Source organism: Crotalus tigris, unplaced genomic scaffold (assembly GCF_016545835.1).
Source record: "Crotalus tigris isolate CLP2741 ecotype Arizona unplaced genomic scaffold, ASM1654583v1 scf7180000017937.1871474, whole genome shotgun sequence".
Taxonomy (NCBI): domain Eukaryota; kingdom Metazoa; phylum Chordata; class Lepidosauria; order Squamata; family Viperidae; genus Crotalus; species Crotalus tigris.
The window spans coordinates 1,793,207-1,817,528 of NW_024096729.1; the positions used below are offsets into that span (position 1 = coordinate 1,793,207).

The window sequence follows — 24,322 nt, forward strand, 5'->3', positions numbered from 1 at the left end:
GTTTAAAATTGGCAACGAAGACTCTGAAGTGGTGGATAATTTCTGCCTTTAAGGATTGATTGTCAATAGTAAAGAAACGTACCACAGAATAGCATCTAATGGTCAAATTGGGGAAAAGGTGTTAAGGGGAATTGCACTTCTATTCTCTTACTTTCAGGTCAAGATTCTTGTTTTGAGTAGTGACAGAGAATTCAAGAGCAGACAGTGGAATTTCAAGCCAGGACTCTGGAGTCTCCTCCTTTGGGATTTCTGAGGTCCAAGAGAGAAAAGAAAATTAGGGGGAATGTTAGACAATGCACTATTTTATTTTGTTTGTTTCATCATTTTGTCCCTATTTTATTTATTATTTATGTTAAATTTATTTGCCGCCTATCTCACCGTAGGTCTGCTTCCGGGCAGCTTACAATAATGAAAAGAAAAATGAAAGGCAGGTAAACAGAAGTAAAATAATAGAACAATAAAATAAACAATGATTAAGGAACACAACGGAATAGTGTTTCAATATGATAAGCAAAAAAAAAAAAATGGACAGGTGTAAAGCAAACAGCAAGGAGGGGAGGTAGAGTCTGCTATCAATCTAGCAGCCCCCTCTACTGTGAAACTCCCCCATTTGGTTCCCATGCCAACCAGCAGGGCCAGGACTTCACATTGGGCATATTTTGCTTACCTTTGGGAGCGGGTGTCCAATAATACGCAAGCCTCTTGTAAAGCCTAATGTGTAAAGGAGGTCGAGATGTCTTCGGCTCTGGCTCCTCAGGTGGCCTTGGACTAGGGCCCAAATAGGTAAAGGAAGCGAGATGTTTCTGAGGCCACTCCTTGGAGTTTGGCAAAAAGGAAGGAAAGCATCAGTATTAACAGAATATGACAATGCGTGAGCATTCCAACGCAGAAACAGACTGAAGAAACTGATGGCCACAAAACAGGTGCAGAAAGGTAACAGACAGCAAGATAGGAAATTAGGATAGGAAAAAAGCTATTTTCTCCATTCAGTTATTCCACTGGCTACATTTTCCTATCTTGCTGTCTGTTACCCCTCTCCCTTTATTTAGGGAATAAAGTCCTGAGGGGAGTGGTAGGGAGGGAAACATTAACCATCCCATTTTCTGTTTCTGCCCTTGCCAGCTATTTGCAACTGAATTATTCAGGTCATTTCCCACTGAATGCATAGGTCAATCATAAGCTCTATCATGTTTCACAAGGAAGAGCAAGAACATGCAGTCTTTAAACAGAGCCAGAGAAAGCAGGATATGAAACAGCAAAAGTTACATAGGAGTTCAAACAGTAAAATGGACTGCGGCTATGGCTATCTTTTTAATAAACCACATGTGCTGATAAAACCATGGAAAAAATAGGTAAAAAATACATGGCCAAAAGCAGCAATGTTTTCATCTCAGAATTTCTGAATAAGAAATAGTGGCATGCAGAAGCTTAATTTACTCTCCTGTTTCAATAAATGAAAGGATTTAAAGATTACACCCGTTTTAATACTGATCCTAAAATCATGGAATGTAAGCACTGAAAAGTCCCTTAGAGATTATCCCTACTGTAGCATCCCTCACAGATTTATTTTATTTATTTATTTTTATTTATGAGACTTATATACCGCTTTAAGTGCGAGTACTCTCTAAGCGGTGTACACCAGTAAGCAATGTATGTATGTATGTATGTATGTATGTATATATATATATATATATATATATATATATATATATATATATATATATATATATTATATATATATATATACATTGCCCCCAACAATCTGGGTCCTCATTTTACCTACCTCGGAAGGATGGAAGGCTGAGTCAACCTTGAGCCGGTGAGATTTGAACCGCTGACCTGCTGAACACAGTCAGCTAAAGTGGCCTGCAGTACTGCACCCTAACTGCTGCCCTTAAACACCTTCACTGATGGAGAATCCACCACTGTTTTATTATTAAAAAGCTCTTTCCATTTAGCAAATTTTCCTGATATTCAACTGACGTCTACTTTCTCATAATTGAATCTCGCTGTTTCTTGCCCCTCTTCTGGAATAATTCTAAACAAAACCCTTCCATCTTCTACAGGAAGCCCTTCCGATTGTTGAAAATAGCTAACACATTTCCCTGCAAACTTCTCTTCTCCAGCTAAACATGTTCCCAAGCTTTCCTCTTATTTTTTTCCCCCTTTCAGGCACCTTATCATGCTCCAGTCCAATATCCTATCTAAAATGAGACAGCCAGAATTGGACACAATATTTTATGTGTATCAAAGAACAGAGGAGAACAATGGCTTCTCCCCTCTATCCTATGCACATATATTTTATTTTTCCTATCCATAGTAGGACTTTGTATTTGTCCCTGCTAAAATTCACCTTGCTGGTTTCTACCTTGTCAGGTTCCTCATGAATCTTGCTACTAGCTAACTCTTAACTTTGTCTCATGTGAAAATTTGATAATCATGTTTTCTAATTCCTCACCCAAATAATGTATAAATATATTAACAGCATTGGGTCTAGAAAAGAGCCTTGTGGTAAGCATGCCACCCCCCAGCTTGACAAAAAGCCATTGGATAGGACTGTACATCTAGCTTTGTATTTAGCTAAGGATAGCACAATCCAGTCCACATTTTGTCAAGTTCTCTATTTCCCTTATTGAATAGGAGGGATATGAGTAATATATTTCTTTCCGTGTCATAGCTACAAGGCAAGCTGTGGATTCTGTGGTTTAAACCAAAGCAGGTAACATTTGTGATCCTTGGAAAATAGCTACATTTCGGTGGCAGAATTGTTAAAAATCAGCAATTCTGCTATTCGGAGATGGGGAATACATAATTATGTAGAATAGGCTTTCAAAACTTCCTTCCCCAAAAATTCAAAATGGAAATTTTTGTCCATTCCTACAAATTATCCAGTCCTACAATTATATGTGACATTTTGTGTCCACCACAGCCTTCACCCCAACTGTTAAATATTAATCCTAAACCATCATAATCTAACCAAACCTTTTCCACCTTCTGCTCCCTGTTCATTCCAAATTAATACTATGGCTAGTAATTACAGATATTGTTGTTCAAGATGAGGAGGGGCAGTGAACGAAGTGAGTACCAATTGGGGATAGATGATCTCCATCAGGTCTTTGAATCATTTCTATCATTCAAGTCGCAGCATTTCAAAAATATTGAATGTTTTATTATTTGTTAAGAAATCAGTAGAAGGGCATTGACAGAAAATATGTGTCTCCTTTACATTATAATCCTTTAATATTTGAGAACTTTAAAATTACAGCAATTAAACTTTGTGCTCAATTTGAGACTGGCTGGCTGTAAGAGGCAAATTATCAACAGTCCTCTACGCTCTATTTATAGGCACCACCGACTGAATAGGGTGGATTATTAGCATTACAAATGCCTCAAGAAAGGACTGCACTAGAGGAAGACAGCAGAGTAAGTAGATTTTAATGGATCTTATTGCATCACAGCATCTCTTTGCTGATATCTCTTTTGCTGATTTTACTCACAGTGCAGCAATATTTTTTTTAGTTGCCTTCCATGATTTTGTTTTATAAAAGGTCTTTGCTTCTGCACTACCTCTTGGCAAAATATACATCAAATGACTTCCTATCAGTTCCATTTTGAGTAGCAGTTTTAGATCTGTTTAAGGTACCTAAAATTATACAATCACAAAGAATCCAAGTAGGATCGTGTGGCATGCACAAATACAAGAAGCTGCCTTCTAACAAGGATAACTAAATCTCAGACCTGTTATCAATTATCAGCAAAAAAAAAAAAAAAAAAAATCCTTCTCAAGGGATACTGAGCCTGAATCTGGAGCCTTATTCTTCCTTCCCTACATCAAATGTGTAAAACACACGACTCCTTCACAAATGGGACTGTGGGTGGTGTATGCAGCCAAATATACGTTATAACATTAATCTGGATGCAATATTAGAACTGAATTTACATATGAGAAGATTCAGGACAAGGAAGTACTTCTTTATACAACAGATAACTGCACTATGGAAGCTGAAATTATCAATTCTATAGTGCAGTTATCTGTTGTATACAATCACTATCACATTCAACAATGACGAATCAGGCTATTGAGGGTTACCAGTAGTACTAATACCTGTAACTCTTCCCTGAGTCACAGAGTTTGTGTTAAATAGCTTCTAAGGGCTAGAGGGAGGAGGGGAGGGGAGGGAAGGAGAGAAGAACAAATGTTATCCATCGTTGTTATCATTTAGCTGACCATTGTGTGACAGAGGACTAGATGCACATAAAATGACTCTTTTTTAGTTTCCAATAATAATAATAACAACAACAACAACAACAACTCCCTGTTTTCCCCAAAATAAGACGTGGTCTTATTTTTTTTTCCTCCAAAAGAAGTTTTATTTTCGGGGGGGGGGGGGATGTTGTCTTTTCCATGGTCTCACCTTGCGGCACCGGCATCAACAGCCCCACCCAGCCAGCCCACGTCTTCTGCGGCCGAAGGAAATGCCTCTGCAGCTGAAAATGGAGCTCTGCCCTGCCTTTCACTGTCAGAAGCCTTCTGGAAAGGCCTCTGCAGCTGAGAAGCCGTAGCCTCTGATGGTGAAATGCAGGCCAGGGGGTGCCGCAGAAGAAGTGGGCCTGTGAGGCGAGGCAGATGTCGATTCATGTGAGGCCTAGCTGCAACAGTAAGCAGGTGTGGGGTGCGTGGGACAGCTCCACCCCCCCCACTTCAGCTTGATTTTTAGGCATGCGCCTCACCCGAAAACTAGAGTTTATTTCGGGGATAGGGCTTATATTAGGCCCACCCCCCCAAAATAAAAAAAAATTACTTTCGGGGAAACACGGCAATATTAACAACAACAAAAACAACAACAACAATAATAAAAATAAAAATGGGTGATTGATACTAGAGTCCCTTTACCTTTAATGTGTTAAAAAAATGGGCTGCCTGGATTTTCAGAGGCCCAAGATACCAATATCTGGAACATAACAAAACAATAAAAGTGAAACTGAGATCTAAAGAAAGCAATTAGCATTTTAACACAATTTTTATTTTAAAAACATTTGTTACACCTGTACACAATAATGAGACAATAAAAAAGAATAGTGCAATTGGTTCTGGCTTCATGCTAATGCAGATGTGGCTTGGTAAAATCTGGCTTGTCTAGAGGTCATCTGAATATAGCAGTCTAACATGTCATACCCAACCTAGTCCCCTGAACTATAGTACTTAATTGCATATTGCAGTGTTTCTCAATCTCTGTGGACTTTAACTCCCAGAATTCCTCAGTCAGCTCTGCTGGCTGGGGAATTCTGGGAGTTGAAGTCCACAGATCTTAAAGTCGCCAATGTTGAGAATCACTGACATATTGCTATTTCTATACTACTGGTACAGAATGAGGTTTTCCATCCTGCTTTTACTTCTTACTAAGCAAGGGTACTGAGATGGTGACTTCCGGCTGCAGAAACCATACAAGGTGCATTCATATCTGAAAACTTTAATCAGCTTCTAAAAAGTGTAAGAGTTAAGAGACGTTCAGGAAAAAAGTACACTAAAATAGAACAAAAACAAAAAACAACCGTTTGAATCTGCCTCTCAGAAGATTCACATAATCAACCTACATACAAATATACAATGTCCTTACATCAATTCTAAAAGCAGCCTATTGTGCCCCTTCCCACATCTACCGCAAATCAAAAGTTATCACAGGCTAAACACAAGATAGCTCACTAGAAAGGAAGCACCTATTTCTTCAGAGTTGAACTTAGGGAGGAAAACAGTAGTGAACTGTACATCTCAGTCCTGGGAGAGAGATAACCATTCAGATAAGCTGTACATACATGTACAACTCTGTATGAGTTTCCATGTGACACCTATAGCCTCTCACTCCTATATTGTATGGGTGACTATATATCATTATCAATCCTGTCTGGTTCAAAAATTGACCATGGATGATCAATGGATACCAGATGGTTTTGTGATTACAGATACATAGTAGAAACCACAAATCCATGTCACCCAGTCTATGTCAAGTAGCTGTCTATGAGTTAGGCAAGCTCTTAGTAAAATGCTATCACTCAAACTCTTTCTCAAGAGAGGAAAGAGCAATGCCTTGATAAGAAGGAATCAATAATCAGAGCTACAGAGCCCTGGAATGGGAACCAGAGGTAACAGAAATCTTTCAGCTACTTGGGCTAGAATATATTGGTAACAATAAATTTGGAACAGTGTCTCAATGGAAGTAACATACAGGAGAAAAGATAGACACAAATACAGGCTCGAGGCAAATATTTACTTACTTGCTGACTTTTGCTCCAGCATCTCTATAAGACCCCCACCGTAAGCCGTTTACAGCAAATACTGGCTGTTCTTTCTTCCCCTTTCCATAAAGGAAAACACAAAAACAGAAATCTTGTTTTATACAGAGGCAGCCAGACCTTTACATTACATTAATCTAGTGATACTAGCATCAGCAAAATAAATATGTATGGCTTTTATGCAAATAAAAATACTGACCATTCTATGTTACCTTGGCAAGTCCAATAGAAAAGAATGATAAATTATAATAAATTAATGCAAATTGGGTTTTAGCTCCATCTTTTCAACCGGGTGCCATTTAATTTTGTGAGAAAAAAGCAACATGGATTATTTAGCAACTTTGCTTGATGTGCCTAGCTGAAATAAAAGGATTCTCTTCCTCTTCTTTCTCCTCTTTGCTCCTTCCCTTCCCTCTCAGGCTACTATTTTCACTGTATGAAGCAGGTAAGCTAAAGATAGCCAGATATGTTTCACAGAGTGAAATCATTGTGGGTTTCGGCAGTGGACAAAGTTATCTGAATCAAAAACCAAAAAATTAAAAGCAGAATTGCCTAGCTCAGTGGTTCTCAACCTTTCTAATGCCGTGACCCCATAATACAGTTCCCCACGTTGTGGTGACCCCCAACCACTTATACATCACCAGGTGCCAGGGGCGTGGCCAAAGAAAAGGGGGGAAAAAATGGCGGACAGCCTTGTTTGGCGACCCCCATGAAATGGTTGTTCGACCCCAAATGGGGTCCCGACCCACAGGTTGAGAACCACTGGCCTAGCTAAATAACCAATCAAATACTTTATGCTATCTATGTGAAGGCAACTGTATTTTTCATATATACATAAAATAATCCGAACATCAGGATAATACTAAAAACAAAACTGTTTAATTAAAAGCTGAGCCTTTCGTTGGTCAACACTACCGACATCATCAGAGCATGATGTTTTTTTCCCTAATTTTTAGCATAATTAGAGACTATATATATATATAGCATTATAATAGTATTTTAAGCATGCCTTAATAATTCCTTTGCAATATATTTCTTTTCTAGATCTTTAAAAAGCTATTTTATGTTAACTGACAAATAAGTAATCACAATGGCATATGACCCAAAATAAGAATTTGCAGGTGTAGAAACAAAAATAACTTTCCAAAAATATAACATTTGCAGATGAAATATTGCTACCTTGATCTGCAATACATCAAGTTGAACAGTCTCTCCTCTCAGTATGGACAATGTGGCATCAGTGATACACCTTAAGAAAAAAAATAGAGAATAATATAGAAGTCAAGCAATGGTGTATAGTCCTTACACATAGTAAAATCTATCTCCAGTTAAAACATCTTGTAAAGCATTACTGGAAAAGTGTTATGCTGAAAAGTTTGCTATCAGTGTTGATGGCCTTAGGCTCAAGTAATTGTCAGCCAAGCCTGATATAATTAGCATCTCCTAACCTAGTATCTTCTAGAATTGCCTGCTAATATATTTGAACAAACAAGCAAACAAATAAAGGTGTTGGAACTTAACACCTACCATTATGTGGTAGGTAAGGACTGCAAACTTTCTAGTTTTGCAAAATGGTTTGGTGAACTTCAATATCTTGAACTTCACTATCACTCTGGAATGTTTGAAAGGATTGGGAATTGGAGACTGCTTCTTTCTTGAGTCTAACTGGACTTACATTAGCACTATTTCCGTAGATGTCTATGGAGATTCTCAGTCATCCAGGTCATGGTTGTCCCAAAGGTGCTTTTTTCACGAGGCAGCTGGACTTTCTTCTTTTTCCTTTGAAGATGTTTCGCTTCTCATCCAAAAAACTTCTTCAGCTCTGACTGGATGGTAGGAATGGCAGGATTTATACTCCCTATAGAAAGCTGGTCATTTGCATTTTTTAACATTTAAGCCCCATTTGCACTACTCAAGTGACTCTGACGACATAGGTAAGTCTCCAGGGGCTTCAACGACTGACTAAAAGAATGCAAATGACCAGCTATCTGCAAGGAGTATAAACCCTGCCATTTCCCACCATCCAGTCAGAGCTGAAGAAGCTTCTTGGATGAGAAGTAAAACGTCTTCAAAGAAAAAACAAGAAAGTCCAGTTACCTTGTGAAAAAAACACTTTTGGGACTGTTTCTCTAGGCATCTTCATTGGCATCTTATTTTCCAGAATTCAAAAAAACCAAGGACAACCTCATGATCAACACAAAGGGAAGGCCACTCAGGAAGAATCCTATTAAGAGGCCTTGATGCCTCCCTATTTTAAATATCAGTAGGCTCCAGACAGAAATACCCTCCAATTGCTGGGAAACCCGTCAAACCCAAGGCCTGGTGTGAACCAATTTAATTGCTCTTTTCTTGTAATGGTATGTGGGAATGCCCTTGAGGGACAAGAGGAAGATTCAAAACCAGACAATGGTCAGACAAGCAGCAGCTGAGTCCATAGGAAAAAAAAAACAGGTCTGTGGCAAATGTCTTAGAAATTGGATTACAAAGGTGGAGAGAGATATACTTACAGACTTGCAAATTTCTGTTAATGTAACATTACAATAAAGCAGAGGTAGTATATTTAAGGTGTGCTTCCTGTCTGGACTATCTTGCAAGGCTGATATGTCTCCATGTGTGTGGCATCAGCCAACCCCATAGTCACCCAGAAGTGACCTGTATCTTTTTCCCACCAATGGACCATGACCATGTCAACATTGAGTTGCTCTGACATTTAAACCAAACTTAATGGTTTTTCCCCAATTCCCAACACATTGGGCCTGTGATTATTTGGACAAGCTCACTGTTGCTGTGGTGGCTGCCTTGAAGTCCTAAACTTTCTCACAATAACTCTAGGGACAGCAGATTGAAATCACCCAACCTATCAGCCTAGGTGCCTCAGCCATCAATCCAGAGGTGAGATTGAATAGTTAGGCAGGGATGCCACTATACAGCTGAAAGGCGCAGACAACACAAGCATCCCCAGCTTGTTCTAAGTCTTCCCAATCTAACATCAGATCATCTGAGTCCAAGTGTCTGTCAGCGTTGCCTGATAGAGAAGAGTCATTCTCCTACACTGACATCTTGGGAGTTGAAGCTGATGCAATATATGGAAATCAGGTGGATCTTTTTCATACATCTCCCTCCATCTTTATTCACCTATGTCAGTAGTACTCTCTTTATCCCTAATCAAATCATGAATGGCATCAGCCTTATTACAAAAAGAAGTGGCCTTCAGCAGCATTAGCTTGAGAAGGGCTTCAGCAAGATCACCAAGCTGGGATCAGAGCGATGGAAGGAGGGATTGGTTTTGTAAAATATGTCAAGCAAAAACCAAATAGAGTGCATTATCGCTTTGTGTGATCTTCATAATAAATCTTAAGCTGTTCAGATGGAGATTTGTATCTTCATTAAGCAACAGATAGGCACACTTTCAGAGCAACAGATTTCATAATATTGCTAGAAAAGTAACAGAGTCCATACACTGTATCTGAAAAACACTTTTTAAAATACAAATAGATTAAAAATGAAATATACTGTTTTAAGTACTGAAAAAGTAAATGGATTTTCAATGTCATACTTACTGGACTTGGTTATCATTCTTAGTATAAAGTGTATGACTTAAAGTGCTGCTCTTTCCAAGAGGAATGAATCCAATGGGAATTTTACTGAAAACTGCCTGGGAACAAGAACAAAACAAGTTGCATCAACTTAATTCAACTCCCTTTTTCATGGAGCACAATTTTGCTAAATATTATCTCCCCCCTCTCCACTTTTTCTCCATGGAATGGAACAGGCAGGCACTTCCTGAGAGACTGTAGCAAAGAATGGCTCAGAATAATGGATTATTTTGACAGCCCTCCAAGTGTTAATTGGTTCCAAAGAAGGCTTTGGTAATCATTAGGCGCATTGTTATGAAAAGCTGGCACACAGGCCCTAATCAACATATGATTCCATTAGGAACCAGCTATCGATAATAAAGTGGAAGGTAGCATCTGGGCCATAGAGGAAACATTTATGCCTTGTTGGTCTCCAAGCAAAGTAGAGACAGAAATAAACACTGTAATTCAAAGCATCTTTCCCAGTAAAAAGAAAGTTCAGCAGCACCCTGGCAATCAAACTGGTTGAACATGAATATACAATTAACCAACTCTTTTTAAACACATACATTTACAAATGGTTCTTTATCTCTGCCAACTGGAGAAGAGGGAAAGAACAGAAGGGGACACAGTATGGATACAGAAGTGATTTGATTAAAAAGAAAAGAAAAAAAATCACATGATGAATCATGGCTTAGAATTTGAAGTTTCAAATGCAGTCCTGATTTCTCTGGATATACAAGTAGTTCTCAACTTATGACCACAACAGAGCCCAAAATTTATGGTGCTAAGTGAGGAAATTTGTTAAGTGAGTTTTGTCCCATTTTACGACTTTTCTTGCCACATTTGTTAAGTGAATCACTGCAGTTGTTAGTAACACGCTTGTTAAGTGAATCTGGCTTCCCCATTGACTTTGCTCGTCAGAAAGTTGCCAAAGGGGATCACATGACAACTGTCATATGAGTCAGTGGTGAAGCATCTAAATTTTTGATCATTTGATTATGGGATGCTGCAGTGGTCGTAAGTGTGAAAAATGGTCATTCAATGCTGTTGTAACTTCGAATGGTCACTAAATGAACTGTTGTAAGTCCCCTTATAGTGTCATAAGCTGTGCTCTTTGAAGAGTTATAGCTAAGTTATAGCAAATCAAGTTTAATAACCATGTAACCACAGTATCCTGAATCTCTGCAGATTGTTGCAGCTTGCAGCACCCTTTCTCAAAAATCTAATTTATTTCATTATGGTTTTTCATGATTTCTGCCTACACATTTTTCTATTATTAAGTTCTCTACTGCAGTCCCCTTCCTCAATTGACTTTCTCCTCCTACCTCACAACGGGAGTCTGGATTTCTTGTTTTTCTGACCAGGGAGTTAATTAGATAGGATGTTACATGGACTAGGACCTGCAGCATTTGCAGAATACCATTGTGCAGCATTAGTTTTGGGCTACACTGAAATAACATTATGACATTTTATTATACAAGGTACAGTTGAAAAAATTGAATGAACATTTATGAGAAATACTTTAAAAAAAAAGTAAGATCTGTATTTGCTCAGCACGGGAAGAATGAAGAAACACCACTAGAGGAAGAGATAATCAAGAATATATTGGACTGTGCTGAAATGGACAGACTTACATTGAAGATCAAAGAGAAAGAAGATACAGAATATTTTCAAACGTGGAATTTATTTTATCAATCGTTGGAAAAAAGGGGTAGAGACTAAGAATGTAACTTGTGTTATTAAGCAAACAAATTAACCCAGACAACATGATGTTTATTAAGCACTAATCAAATGTAATAATAGAAAATTAATAAAAAAGTTTGAAGAAGAAAAAGATGTGGAGGAAGTTATTAACCAGTGACAATGTATAATCTAGTACTTTCACAGAAATAGGAGAAAAGATACATTTTCCAAGTGGCTGGGATAGTGAGAAGAATATGTATCACCTCTTATCATATAGCATCAAGAACATGTAAGCACCAAACAAAATTAGTTTGTGCTGATGCAAACTCTGATCAAGCTTATTGAAACGATAATCCTCACTTTTTAAGATCATCCTATAATCATTGGTAAATTAAAGTAGATACTAACTTGCACTAAAGCCATTAAAGCTACCTAATGAAGATTGTTTTATACCTTAAAAATGTTTTTTTACTGCCACTTGAATCTCACTTTAGCACTGTAATAATGCAATAGAAAGAATAGGACCTATCCAAAAGGATGCCATGCTGTTTCTTATCATACCGTTCTCAAGACACAAAGAGTTGTTGTGTAATCCTGCCATTGATGGCAATCCAGATATACAAAGTAAATACTTTTCAAGTGTGAAACAGTGCTGGAGTGATAAGAAACATATTCTCTGTCACTCTATCACTGACCTATTATTTATTTATCCAAGAATGTTTTCACTGTGTGGGTAATGTGGAATAGATGGAAGGACTTCATAATGGTCTTTGGTAAGCTGCCACAACATAATTTATTTAATTATTTGTATCCTGCCTTTATTATATTTACATATAACTCAAGGTGGTGAACGTATCCAACATGCTATACCTTTTGGCCAATTTTTTTTTCAACTATAAAGCTTTTTTTAAAACTGAAACGCAATTGCTTGCATAAATTCTGAAATATAATTGTGTCTCTCCATTGATCATACCTCTACACAGCAACTGTGTAGTTCTAATTCAGTGGTTCTCAACCTTTTTAATGCCGCGACCCCCGACCGGTCATAAGTTGAGGACTACTCAACCGGTCGTAAGTCGAGGATTACTCAACTGGTGCAGCACCGTTTGCAGAATGGGACTTTTGGCGGGCTCAGCAGGGTAGAGACAGCCTGGACAATTCCTGTTGGCTTTTGAAAGCCAATAGAATTAGAATCTATTCAAGAGAGTCTATTCTATTGGCTTTCAAAAGCCAATAGAATAAAAGGGAGTAGCACAGCTAAGGAAAAGGGGAAAAAAATGGTGGACTGCGTTGTTTGGCGACCCCCGTGAAATGGTCGTTCGACCCCAAATGGGGTCCCGACCCACAGGTTGAGAACCACTGGTCTAGTTGATAATGATCCTTCAAATATTTGACTGAATCATTAAAATGCCTCCTCCTTTTTGTTGGGGGGGGGGAGGGGAAAATTCTAGTAAAACACGGAATAAGTTATGTTAATACATAAGCTGAAATTCTTGATATAAAGCCATATATCCTTAAGTTTCTCTTGACATATTAGAAGTGGAAGTCACTCAGTAAAATTCCAATCCAGATTCCCTTAATATATATTCAGCATATAAGTTAAATTAGGGGAGAAGATGCAGCCTTGTTACATTCCTTTGCCAATCTGGAACCACTTTGTTTCACTATGATCCGCCTGTATGGTAGCTTCCTGTTCTGATTATAAATTTCTCTTGAGGACAATGAGATATTCTGTGATTCTGTTATATTTAGTTATCAAAAGCTGATCCACTTCAAAACAGAAGGCTAATTTTCCATAAGATAATAAATAGGTTTCCACTTTGTTTCATTTCAAAGTGAAGATGATGGCTCATATAAAAGCGATGCTTCTGCATATAGAAATATAAGCATCTGGACTCCATTCGCATTCTCCCTCACATGTGGAACGGAATTCGATGGTAACAGCCTCCACTTCCATCATTCAGAATCAGGAAGACAGGGTACAAATTTACCAGTTCAGGTACAACTGATGAAAAGCTAGATGAAACACCAAGAAATTAGTAGGGCTTACAATTTAACATTAACAAGTAATAACTACTGACTATAAAAATTACAGAATGCCTAGAATTTTGAAATTAAATTTGCACTAGAAAAATATACCTTACCTCATCTGCTCTTCGGAGGAGCCCAGTTATAACCTAAAAAGAAAGAAAAGGAAGGAAGGAAGGAAGGAAGGAAGGAAGGAAGGAAGGAAGGAAAGAAGGAAGGAAGGAAGGAAGGAAGGCTTTACTTGGTGTATCATTTAAACACAAATATGCACACACATGAAGAAGAGTTTCTGAACATGTCTTGTCTATGTGAGCCCATACGTTGAGATAATCTGCAGACTTAGAGAGCAGATAATCTCTTCTAATGATAAAAGTTTACAATCACCCAAAGCTTCCATATATTAAGATTATAACTTACGATAAAAAATTAAAAGTTTTTCTCTTTTCAGTATAGATTAGGTGCTGGAGAAAAGATGGGTAGGAAAAAAATCTCACAGTACCTCTTGCACTGTTCCATCTCCACCTGCAATGATGATCATATCAGTGTTTTCCATCAGTTCCAACAACTTCTTTGCTTGCCCTTCATAATCTGTCTGAGTTAACAAGAAACACATTGCATTTAAAACTCTTCTGCTTCAAATGAAAAGCCATGCAATATATTCTTTATACAACCTTCACAATACTAACTCAGAACAGTTTAACAATTTCACCTTTTCCCTTCCTTTCATTTTTAACACCCTCATCACCAAACTCATGCCTTCCAAATGAATATATTCTGAAAGAGCCAAAATACCATTCTTAACCAATCTCAAATACTTCGTAGCAATTCTGATGTGGGGATGTATTCTGCTTCTTAAAGAAGACATACCAACTCTTCTGCCTGCATGTTGCGATAAATAACTGATATGCCACAATACTATATTATATCTATCCTTAAAAATTAAAGACTTAGCTTTTTCCTTAAAAAGATATGATTTATTTTTAAAAAAATAGTAATTATCAACTAGAGGATTTATTTTCCCTTTTCTCCTAGGAAAAACTGGGTTGTGGCTAAAATATACCAAAAGAGGAATTTTTTTTTTTCCAGGAAGAGACACTGCAAAACTCTCTTTAGTCTTTACCTTTACCACAGTCACATCCAGACCAGATAAGTGGAGAATTGGGGCTGCATTCTTTTCAAAAAGAGTCCTGGCTTTGCTAGAAAGGAAAAAGTGCAGATAATGTATGAGGTTTTTATTCAAATCAGTTGTGTTAAAGCAGAAATGTCAAATTCTTAATAATAATAATAAATGCAATATGCAATATGTCACTAGCAAAATCTAGCAGCCAAGGAAACCAAACAGAAGCCATCATCTAAGAGAACTAATCTTGTTTTATCAGTTAAACCCAGTAGCTATTTGACATTTCTTTTTATATGTAAAATGAGTCATCCATCTATAGCTCTAAAATGCCTGTAATTCACATTTCCCATCAATAAAAACAAATCTGTGGGAAAAGAGATTAATAAAGAAATATATCAGGCAATGATGACATCAAACAATATATACTTTATTTATTAAATTATGGTTTTATCCTGTCCTAAGTGTATCTTACCTTTTGGGCACCAGGGACCGGTTCCGTGGAAAAAGGTTATTCCACAGACCGGAGAGTGCGTGGTTTTGTGTGCTGCCTGCATTCCACAGATGGGGCTTTGCTTGTTTGTGCAGACCAGTTGTTGGCATGCCGCCGCCCAGTACCGGTCCACGGACTGGGGATTGAGACCCCTGTCTTAGAGAATCAGTTTCATGTAGTAATTAAAACATCAGGCTTGAAACTGGGAGATTGTGAGTTCTAGTCCTGTCTTAGGCACAAAGCCATCTAGGTGACCTTGGGCTAATCACTTTCTCTCATACCTAGGAAGATGACAATAGCAAACCACTTATGAAAAACCTTGCCAAGAAAGCTGGAGGGGTTGAATGGAAGAAAACAAAAGTGCATCTTAGGACACCATATCTGGTCCTTCACTTCCTCTCCCCAAAGTCCACACAATTTTATCCTAGTAAACATCTTGATGGGAGATAAGACAGAGTGAATGCCCAAAGTCATTCAGTAATCTTCCTATATAAGCCGATTTGAATGTGGATCTTCCTAGTCCTAAAACAATACCCTCTCTGTGTTACTGTACTACTTTTCATTAGTTTAAAATGAAGATTAGATACTCTTAAATATGATGATGTGAGATGTCTCTCCTATTCTTAAGAAGTTAGGTTAAATTTTCAGTTTAGCTAAGTAGACAATATTTTAAATGTCAACCGCAGGGGCAATACAGATAACACAGATGTGAGATGTGCACAATGTATAGCCCATTTAAATTTTTGCTGAAGCTTCAGAACAAAATTTAGAGTTCTCCCCATTTTCATTGTCTTTTAACTAATTGGTTGGGAAGGATTTTGGCACATTTTAGTAGCCAAATGCTAAAACCGGTCATATTAGAAAAGGCAACGAAGACCAGAATTGGTGTCCTAATAAAATCTTTCTCTGACATCAGTCTCTCTTTGAGAGAGATGGGCAATTCAGAAATGCAAAAAATAACTAACTCTTATCATTTTATCTAGTCTTATCATAAGACTCCTGCACAGATGCCTCATTAAAATACCTTTTGCAGGTAGTCCTTGCCTTACAACCATTCATTTAGGGATCATTCAAAGTTACAATGGCACTGAAAAATATGACTTACAACCAGTCCTCACACTTACGACCATTGCAGCATCCCCACAGTCACGTGATCAAAATTTGAATGCTTGGCAAACCAGCATATATTTATGATGTTTGCAGTTCCTGGGGTCAATCCCAGGATCACCATTTGCAATCTTGCCAGCTAGGTTCCAACAAGTCAAGTCAATGGCAAAAGCCAGATTCTCTTAATGATTCACCAGATCTGACCACATGATTCACTTAGCAACTGCACTGATTCTGATTTATTTAACCTGTTAACAAACTTTTGAGCTGAGTTGCACATGCCTTTCTCTCTATAGTTCTGACTCAAAAACATAAATACCTTCCATGTAGCAAAAAGCTGGAAAAAAATTACAGAAATCTTGCATTCTTGCCAATACCAACATCTACCAATGGTCAAATTTTCTGAGTTAACAAACATATTCGGTACAGAATGCAAGTACAGAGTTTATAAGCAATGTTTATAAACTCCATATTTCTTTCTTGTACTTGCCTTGCTTCAAAGGATGACTATGAAATTCAGTGGTACAGTCTATCACAATGATGGCAAACCTTTTAGAGTCCGAGTGTCCAAACTGCAACCCAAAACCCACTTATGCATCATCGAGTACCGGGTGTATGTGGCCCATTGGCTGGGCGTGGCTGTGGTGGTAACGGCAGACTGGGTGGGACTAAAAGGTTCAATCAATGAATTCCAACTTTGCAAGATCTTTTATTTCCCACGAGAAGTTGAAATTGACTGATTGATTGAACCTTTTTTTTTTGCACACGGCGGCAGAGGCCTAAAGCGAAAAGGTTTTATAAAACCCAGCTGAAGGCCGAGGACTGGGGCGACGGTGTGCATGCCCACAGAGAGGGCTCTGAGTGCCGCTTCTGGCACCCGTGCCATAGGTTCGCCACTACTGGTCTATCATATAGATAAGTTGATAAGAAAAACGTCTGCTAGTACAGGAACATTGGGCAAGTCAGCATCTCGGATACTGACTGATATGGTACTTTCCCATGCATAATTCTAGGGTATCATTCCTATCATTCAAAGGGAAGATCTTGAATATTTGTTCAGATTTTCTGGGAGAGATCTCAGGTTTCTCTGTGTAAAGCTACAGAACCTGCAATAAAAGTGACAGTATAATCACTTATGTACTTGCTGGGTTGATTTGTTTTGAAAAGCAAACTAACTCATTGTGGAACACCAGCGTTAGATCTTTTTTATTAGCAGGAAGGTGAGGGAAACAGGAAACTATATTTTCCCAACAAAAACTTTAACAGCTACTAGACAGAATTGATGGAGAGGACTTGTCACAGCCAACTGAATCTCCAGGGCAAAAAAAGTAGACTACAAAAGAGGTATGGAAGATGCTGAAGAAGAAAAAAGATGGGAAGAGAAATTTAGCTAATTTTGATTCCCAACAGTACAACTGCTTGTAGCAAGTGAAAAGGAAGTGAGTGGAAACAAAACCTACACTTGCATGTAATGGCCAGACTCAGCTAGAAATTATTCTGACGGGCGTCTGCACAGATGCCATACCCTTGTGCATGATTCACAGAGATTGTGATGAAAAATCATTGTTATGAAAAAAAAATAGTCACAACTTTGGAAAGTTCTGCAGACTTGTTAGATAAGAGAGGGCATTCCAGAAGTACAGCATGTCAGCAAAAAAGTATCCAAGGTACTACAAACCTTCATGTAATGAATGTATGGATTGATTCTTAAAACACTTATAATCCAAAGGAGAGCTAAATTGGTAGGACGCAGGCAGTCAGCTCATGAACCAAAATAGAGAATCAATCAGTAATACAGCAATTTAGGTGCCTGCAATATAATACAACGGATTCATGGAATACTTAATCAAGAGAAAGGCTTTCTGGAAAGCCTGGAAACAACAACTGAAGAACACAGTAAAGAAGGCTTGAATATAGCATTATTTTACTTGAGTGTTCCTTAGGATGAGTCACTCATTCAGCTGCTAAGAGACTATATTATCTTTCTTCAAACTCACTTGCATAGAAATAGCCACTTTATATGACTGAGAGATTCTTAGGATTAGAGATAGAAATGTTTAGAGCGATTGCATTTGCATAATTTATTTTTCTTATTCTGCCACTGCATTTACATAATCTATTTTTGATTATTCTGCTATTGCATTTACATGATTTATTTTTGGTTATCCCTGTTGCACCAAAAAACCCAGAAGATACAGTTTCTAAGAATATTATTCCATTCAGAGCCCTAAATGAATGTTATACAATGGCAGTTTAGAAATGGTTTAATTATATGAAAAAAAGAAACAAAAAATATCCAGGAGACTCTGTAGTGAAAACTTACGAATAAATCAGGCAAATTTTGACTTCAGAAATATTTTTCAGTCAACCTATTTATTTTTAAGTCATACTTTCTACATCTTTTACAATGATAATCTTGATGACAACATGGATTGTGTGGGCATTTAATTTTATGCAGAGCCAATAAATTAAAATAGATAACCAGTGGATCCAAGATTACAGATAGCCATGTACTACCAGGTGCTTGATCTCAGAGCTCCCAGGGTGCCTTTAGGCCAATCACTATCTCTCAACCTAACTCATGCCATAGAGCTATTTTTGGGATAAAATTAGTGTAGGCACCCAAATTACCTTGTAGTTTCAGAGGGATATAAAGGCAATCAGTCAATCAAATATAAAGAGGGATATAAAGGCAATCAGTCAATCAATCTGCTGGAAAATAGAGAAAACTGGCAAACTGTAGAACAAAAACAGAAGTCTGAGCAGTGGTGGCCGAGAAAATATGAGCCCAAAGTAAAAAGCTGCTTTGTCCGAATTTGTACAATCACAGAATATGATAAGTATGATTTTGAATCCTGCTCCTGGCTATGTAGCTTCAAATTATATTTGGGTTTACACCTGCAAAGGAATCATTCTCTAGAATATAATGGACTGTTTTCTCTTGTTGATCACAAATAAAGATACTGATATTCTAAAAGCTAGGAAATCAGAAGAACTATCTGAGCTCTATCAATTCATTTGCTATGAAGTTCTTTGCTTACATAGAAGTTTTCAAAAATCTTCTATAGATAATCCTTGGTGAACAATTGTTATTGGGCCTGGAATTTCCATCACTAAGCAATAGGGTCATAAAGTGCAATGTCACGTGACTATATTGCTTAGCGACAACAAATCCCAGACATTCTCATTGAGCTGTTAAGCAATTACTGCACATCATTAAGTGAGGAGTCTAACCCTGCCAGCTTCCAATAAAGTCAGTCGGGAAGCTGGCAGGAAGTTGCAAGTCTATGTTGTGATGAGTGGGTAAAATGGCTGCTTCAATGTGCCATGAGTGCAACTGGGGCAGAGATGGGTGCTGCCGGGGGTGGGAGGATGTGCAAGCAGCTGCTATGGGTCCATACAAGCACAGCTGCCCTGGAGTGGCTCCTTTTTCAAATTATCTCTTAAATGAATTGGGCTTTCTTCCCCACCCCAAAAAATTGTGCAAGTGTAACAGGGGGAAAAAAGCAACATTTCCAGCAGTGGAGAAAATAATTACAATCCCACTTATTAAGGAAGAACAATCAGTTTTTGCACAAGGGGCTCTTTGGAAGTAGTCTAAGATGGGGGTCTGCAACGATGACAACTTTAAGACTTGAATTCTGGGAACTGAAGTCCACAGGTCTTAAAGTTGTCAAGGTTGCAGACCCCTGGTCTAAAAAAAGAAACTGAATATTTGTAGTATACCCATTTTGTATGGAATAATATTTGGAGTATTATTACATTTGCATATGACATGTTATATTTACGTCTTAGTTATCCAACAATCCTAACCAATTATTCTGCAAGTAGCATACCTAATCATCTCTCTGAAGTTGTGTATCTACACATTTTTTGTCATGCAAAATAAAAAAAGACTCTGGAACAAGCCAGGTTAGCTTGGATTACATGATATAGGAAGCTTGGATTACATGATATAAGAAGCTTGACTAAGTAAGTCATAGGCAGTTCACTTGTCATTTTCACTCAGAAGGTAGAACATAGAATAATGGAGTTGGAAGGGATCTTGGAGATCTTCTAGTGTCCAGCTCCCTGGTCAAGACCCTCTACCATTCCAGATAAATGGCTGTCAGGTCTCTTGTTGAAAACCTCCAGTGATGGAGCACCCACAACTTCTAGTGGCAAGCCATTCCACTGATTAATTGTTCTCACTGGCAAGAGCAGGAAATTCCTTTTTAGTTCTAGGTTGGATACTCTTCTACTCGTTACTTCTTGTCCTGCCCTCATGTGCTTTGGAGAATAGGTCAAACCCCTCTTCTCTGTGACAACCACTCAAATACTAGAACACTGCTATCATATCACCCCTAGTCCTTCATTTTGTAACATTAGACATATCCAGTTCCTCAGTTGTTCGTCATATGGTTTAAAAATTAGGAAAACCAACAAGAATAAAGAATCTTACCCTTTACAAGCTGCAGGGTTGAGAAACACTGTTGCTTTCTTTATCTGCATATTGGAAGGAATAATTTGGTTGCCCCATACCTAATAATAAAGAGAAACCGATGGTTTACTGTTTCAGAATAATTAGTATTTTTCATTTGGATATTGAAAAATAATACTCTATTTTGGTAATTACTGCATTACTTTCCCACTGAAAGGAATGAACTTAAGGAAACTTGCAACAAGCAACTTCTAAAAGTGCCTCAGATATTCTGAATTCTAAACCCCTAGCTAAGTAACACAGATGTTTTTATTTTCCATACTCAAAACCAGGTCCAATTTTACAAATATCAGGGGACAAAGATGAAGCAATGAAGTCTGAAAATTAATCAGCTGTTTAAATCATTATTAAAGTCATTAATCACATCACATCCATGTCAGAAGCTCCAAGGCGCTTCTAGGTTGAAAGGATTAGCTGGTGACATCACTGTTGCCCAGGGGAGGCCCAGTTGGAGGCTCCTTTCATGTCCCCAGCAGATGCTGGAGTGAAGGACAAAAGCTCACCTCACCCCACGGCAGCACATGGGTCTGGAACGTGGGCTTACTAACCTCCAAGCCAGCATCCTAACCATGCGAGCCACTATGCTTCTAGTCATTCATAAAAGTATTAATTAGCCACGGATTGGGGATTTTGTTCACCCATGGATCAACCCAGCTGTAACTGTTTTTAATCTTTAAGGTGTTTGTTCAAGATATCATATTCAACTTTAGTTTAGACCTCTCTGAGAGTGAGATGGGGGGGTACTTAAATTTGATAAATATGAGGGCAATTCAGAAATAAACCTCCATTTGGTTATCAATGATAGACACTCACAGATATAGAACTTTTATTATACATATTAGAAAACTACAATATTACATTACTTTCAAGTTTCAACATAATCGTCATTCAAATTGAGGCACTTGTCATAATGTTTTAAAGGTTTGAAATTCCTTAGTAGTAGTCGCTCGGCACCAAATCTGGACTATGGGGGGGGTGATCAAAAACATCCCAACAGAACTGCTGAAGGTGTGTGTGTGTGTGTGTGTGTGTGTGTGTTACTTTGTTCTGGGGTTTGCCAGAAATGTGGGAGCATCTGGGGAAAATTGGAGCAAATAAAGGGCAGTTTGAACTGCCAGTTAACTGTTTTGCTTCTGTGCTGTGCCCTGGGTCATCATACTCACTCTCCCTTGCTGAAGGCCTTGTTGATCGCTCTTTTAAACAACAGCAAAGTAGGGTCCATCTGGATTTGGGGAGGAGGGAACCTTTTTCTACAGGGCAGGCCTACTACAGAGAAATCTACATCTAGAAATGTAATAAACTCATAGTGGCTACCTCTCTTTCTCCATCACCCCAAATTCAACTAATGTCATCAATATTCATCACCAACTATAGGGGAAACTAAGAAAAGGACCAATAGTGCAACTTTGTGCAACAGCTATTTTTATATTAACAAAGGTGGAGATTTTTTAATATAAAGGTTACTATCCACTGTACTGACTACCCATAGCCTAAAAAATATCAGTTCCCCCAAATGCCTATGAAGACATACCCTTCTCAATTATCACAAATACCTGGAAGCTCTTCACCACTGATTTACGCTTTGCAGAATTTGAGGTATAATTAGGTGCAAAGCCTAAGCTCTGCAAGAAGAAGAAAGCACTGCTTGTAGTATTTGAGCAACTGAATACTGACATCCCTGTTGATAGGCTACTCACGTAGAACAGACCCACTGGGAGAATCTCCAGAATCCTGCACAAGTGAGATAAGGAGGGGATTTTAATCTAATTTGATCTTATTAAATGGTATTACCTGGGCTTCTTGGCATGCAGCTCTCCTTAGCAGGTTATCACTGTGACAGGGGAAGAGGAGAAAAGACAAAAAATGGATATTAAATAAGCTAAATTTAGAGAAGGGAGATATAAGTATGCATTTTAAAAAGGATTTCTGCTTTGGCAGACATAAATCTTAAATCAAAACTTTTCAAAGGGACTATGGATTAGGAATGCATACCATTTCCACAGTCCTAATTTTGATAATATGGTATTTGTTATTAATTTCTCTAGCTACAAATTTATTAAAAGCATAGGTGATCCCTGCATTAGACTACATGATGGATTAACGTTTTATCCACAGCAGCGATCAAAGTAACAAAATTCTCTATTATATAAATAAATATTATGGAATTAAAAAAAAAACCTTCTCCATAAACTACATAGCTGGCCAGAAAATTTGGCCAATTTTTCCTGACACAATAGCTGATGATGGATGGCATCAGAACCACTATTCCTCATTTTTTTGCTATTCCCCCCCTCCTTCAACCTGTACATATATACACAAAACAGCACACTAGGCACGCTGAGTTTGAATTTCTGAATTTAGGCATATGCTAACTCTCTCTACTTCTCCTAACATTTGCCAAGGAGAAGGATGTCAAGAGATTAGCATACATTTGCTTTCATTAAGAAGTTTCATGACTAAAATGGTGTGCAGGGAGGGCATACTCTGTGGGGGACGGGGGACAGTGAACCAAATTTAAAGATTTAGTGTGTTGCATGTTTGGACAGCAAGTTTCAGGCTTCAGCTAAAGCATCCTGGTTTTGTAGAGGTTGATAGAATGGAATTTATGTTCTCTGTTTATCCGGAAGGCATGTTTTCTCTACTTCCCCATTTGCTGGAAGCAACAGTGATAATTAGACAGTAAATTTAATAAACAAACAAATGGAAATTCAGTTATAATTTTATTGTGCTGAACCAATTATTTTTCTATCTTCATGGTTTTGGATGGAAAATAATTGGTTCAGCACAATAAAATTAAGAGATAGAAAATAGAAACACAGTAACATTATAACACAATATGTTAATGACATAATACAATTTCAAAATTAATCATAAAAGGGGATAAAGGAAAAATGTTTGACAAGATTGCTCAAAAGTGTTAACATCCCTTTAACAATCAATCCATCAATCAATCAATAAATAAAACAATCCTGCAATACCAATTTAATATTGATATACAACACTACCAAGCCTTGACTGTTGTAAATCACCCCTATAATTTTAGCCCAGGGGTCCTCAACCTTGGCAACTTTAAGACTTGTGGACTTCGCTGGCTGAGGAATTCTGGGAGTTGAAGTCCACAAGTCTTAAAGTTGCCAAGGTTGAGAACCCCCATTTTAGCCAATACCTTCTAAATAGACTTAGACTTACATATTGCTTCACAATGCTTTACAGCCCTCTCAAAGTGGTTCACAGAGTGAGCATATTGCCCCCCCCAAACAATCTGGGTCCTCATTTGATTTCAGCAACCCTGACCACAAAATGCTACAGGGATTCCTTAAAATGTTATGTAACTGAAGCGAGATGACAATGTCAAACTTTTACGTCTGTTAGGACATTCCTATTTTAATACCCCTTGCTTGAAAAACTCTTGAGTCTGAAGAAGATACCACTTTCAACCCCAAGAGTGAAAGCCAGTGGGTAAAAGTCTAAGTGGTTCCTAACTATGTTTTGCAACAATGAAGTCAGGGACACATAGATCAAAAGGATTTGTTCCTTTAAGAAAG

The 24,322-nt window shown here is 37.9% G+C and overlaps 1 protein-coding gene across 2 annotated transcripts in view; it reads right to left on the reverse strand.

The window, feature by feature from the left end:
* Nucleotides 1–24,322, reverse strand: part of AGK (acylglycerol kinase) — a 47,939-nt gene that overhangs the window by 16,191 nt on the left and 7,426 nt on the right. For both annotated transcript variants that reach the window (XR_005556870.1, XM_039344786.1), the window contains exons 3-13: nt 22,569–22,608; nt 20,739–20,818; nt 14,701–14,776; nt 14,080–14,172; nt 13,697–13,729; nt 9,852–9,946; nt 7,471–7,540; nt 6,274–6,353; nt 4,895–4,952; nt 668–815; nt 152–249 (exon numbers count right to left, since the gene is read on the reverse strand). Coding sequence is in view for 1 of the 2 variants with exons in the window: in XM_039344786.1 (XP_039200720.1) it covers nt 152–249; nt 668–815; nt 4,895–4,952; nt 6,274–6,353; nt 7,471–7,540; nt 9,852–9,946; nt 13,697–13,729; nt 14,080–14,172; nt 14,701–14,776; nt 20,739–20,818; nt 22,569–22,608 (871 nt within the window). In the remaining variant the exon portion in view is untranslated. The remainder of the gene's footprint in view (nt 1–151; nt 250–667; nt 816–4,894; nt 4,953–6,273; nt 6,354–7,470; nt 7,541–9,851; nt 9,947–13,696; nt 13,730–14,079; nt 14,173–14,700; nt 14,777–20,738; nt 20,819–22,568; nt 22,609–24,322) is intronic.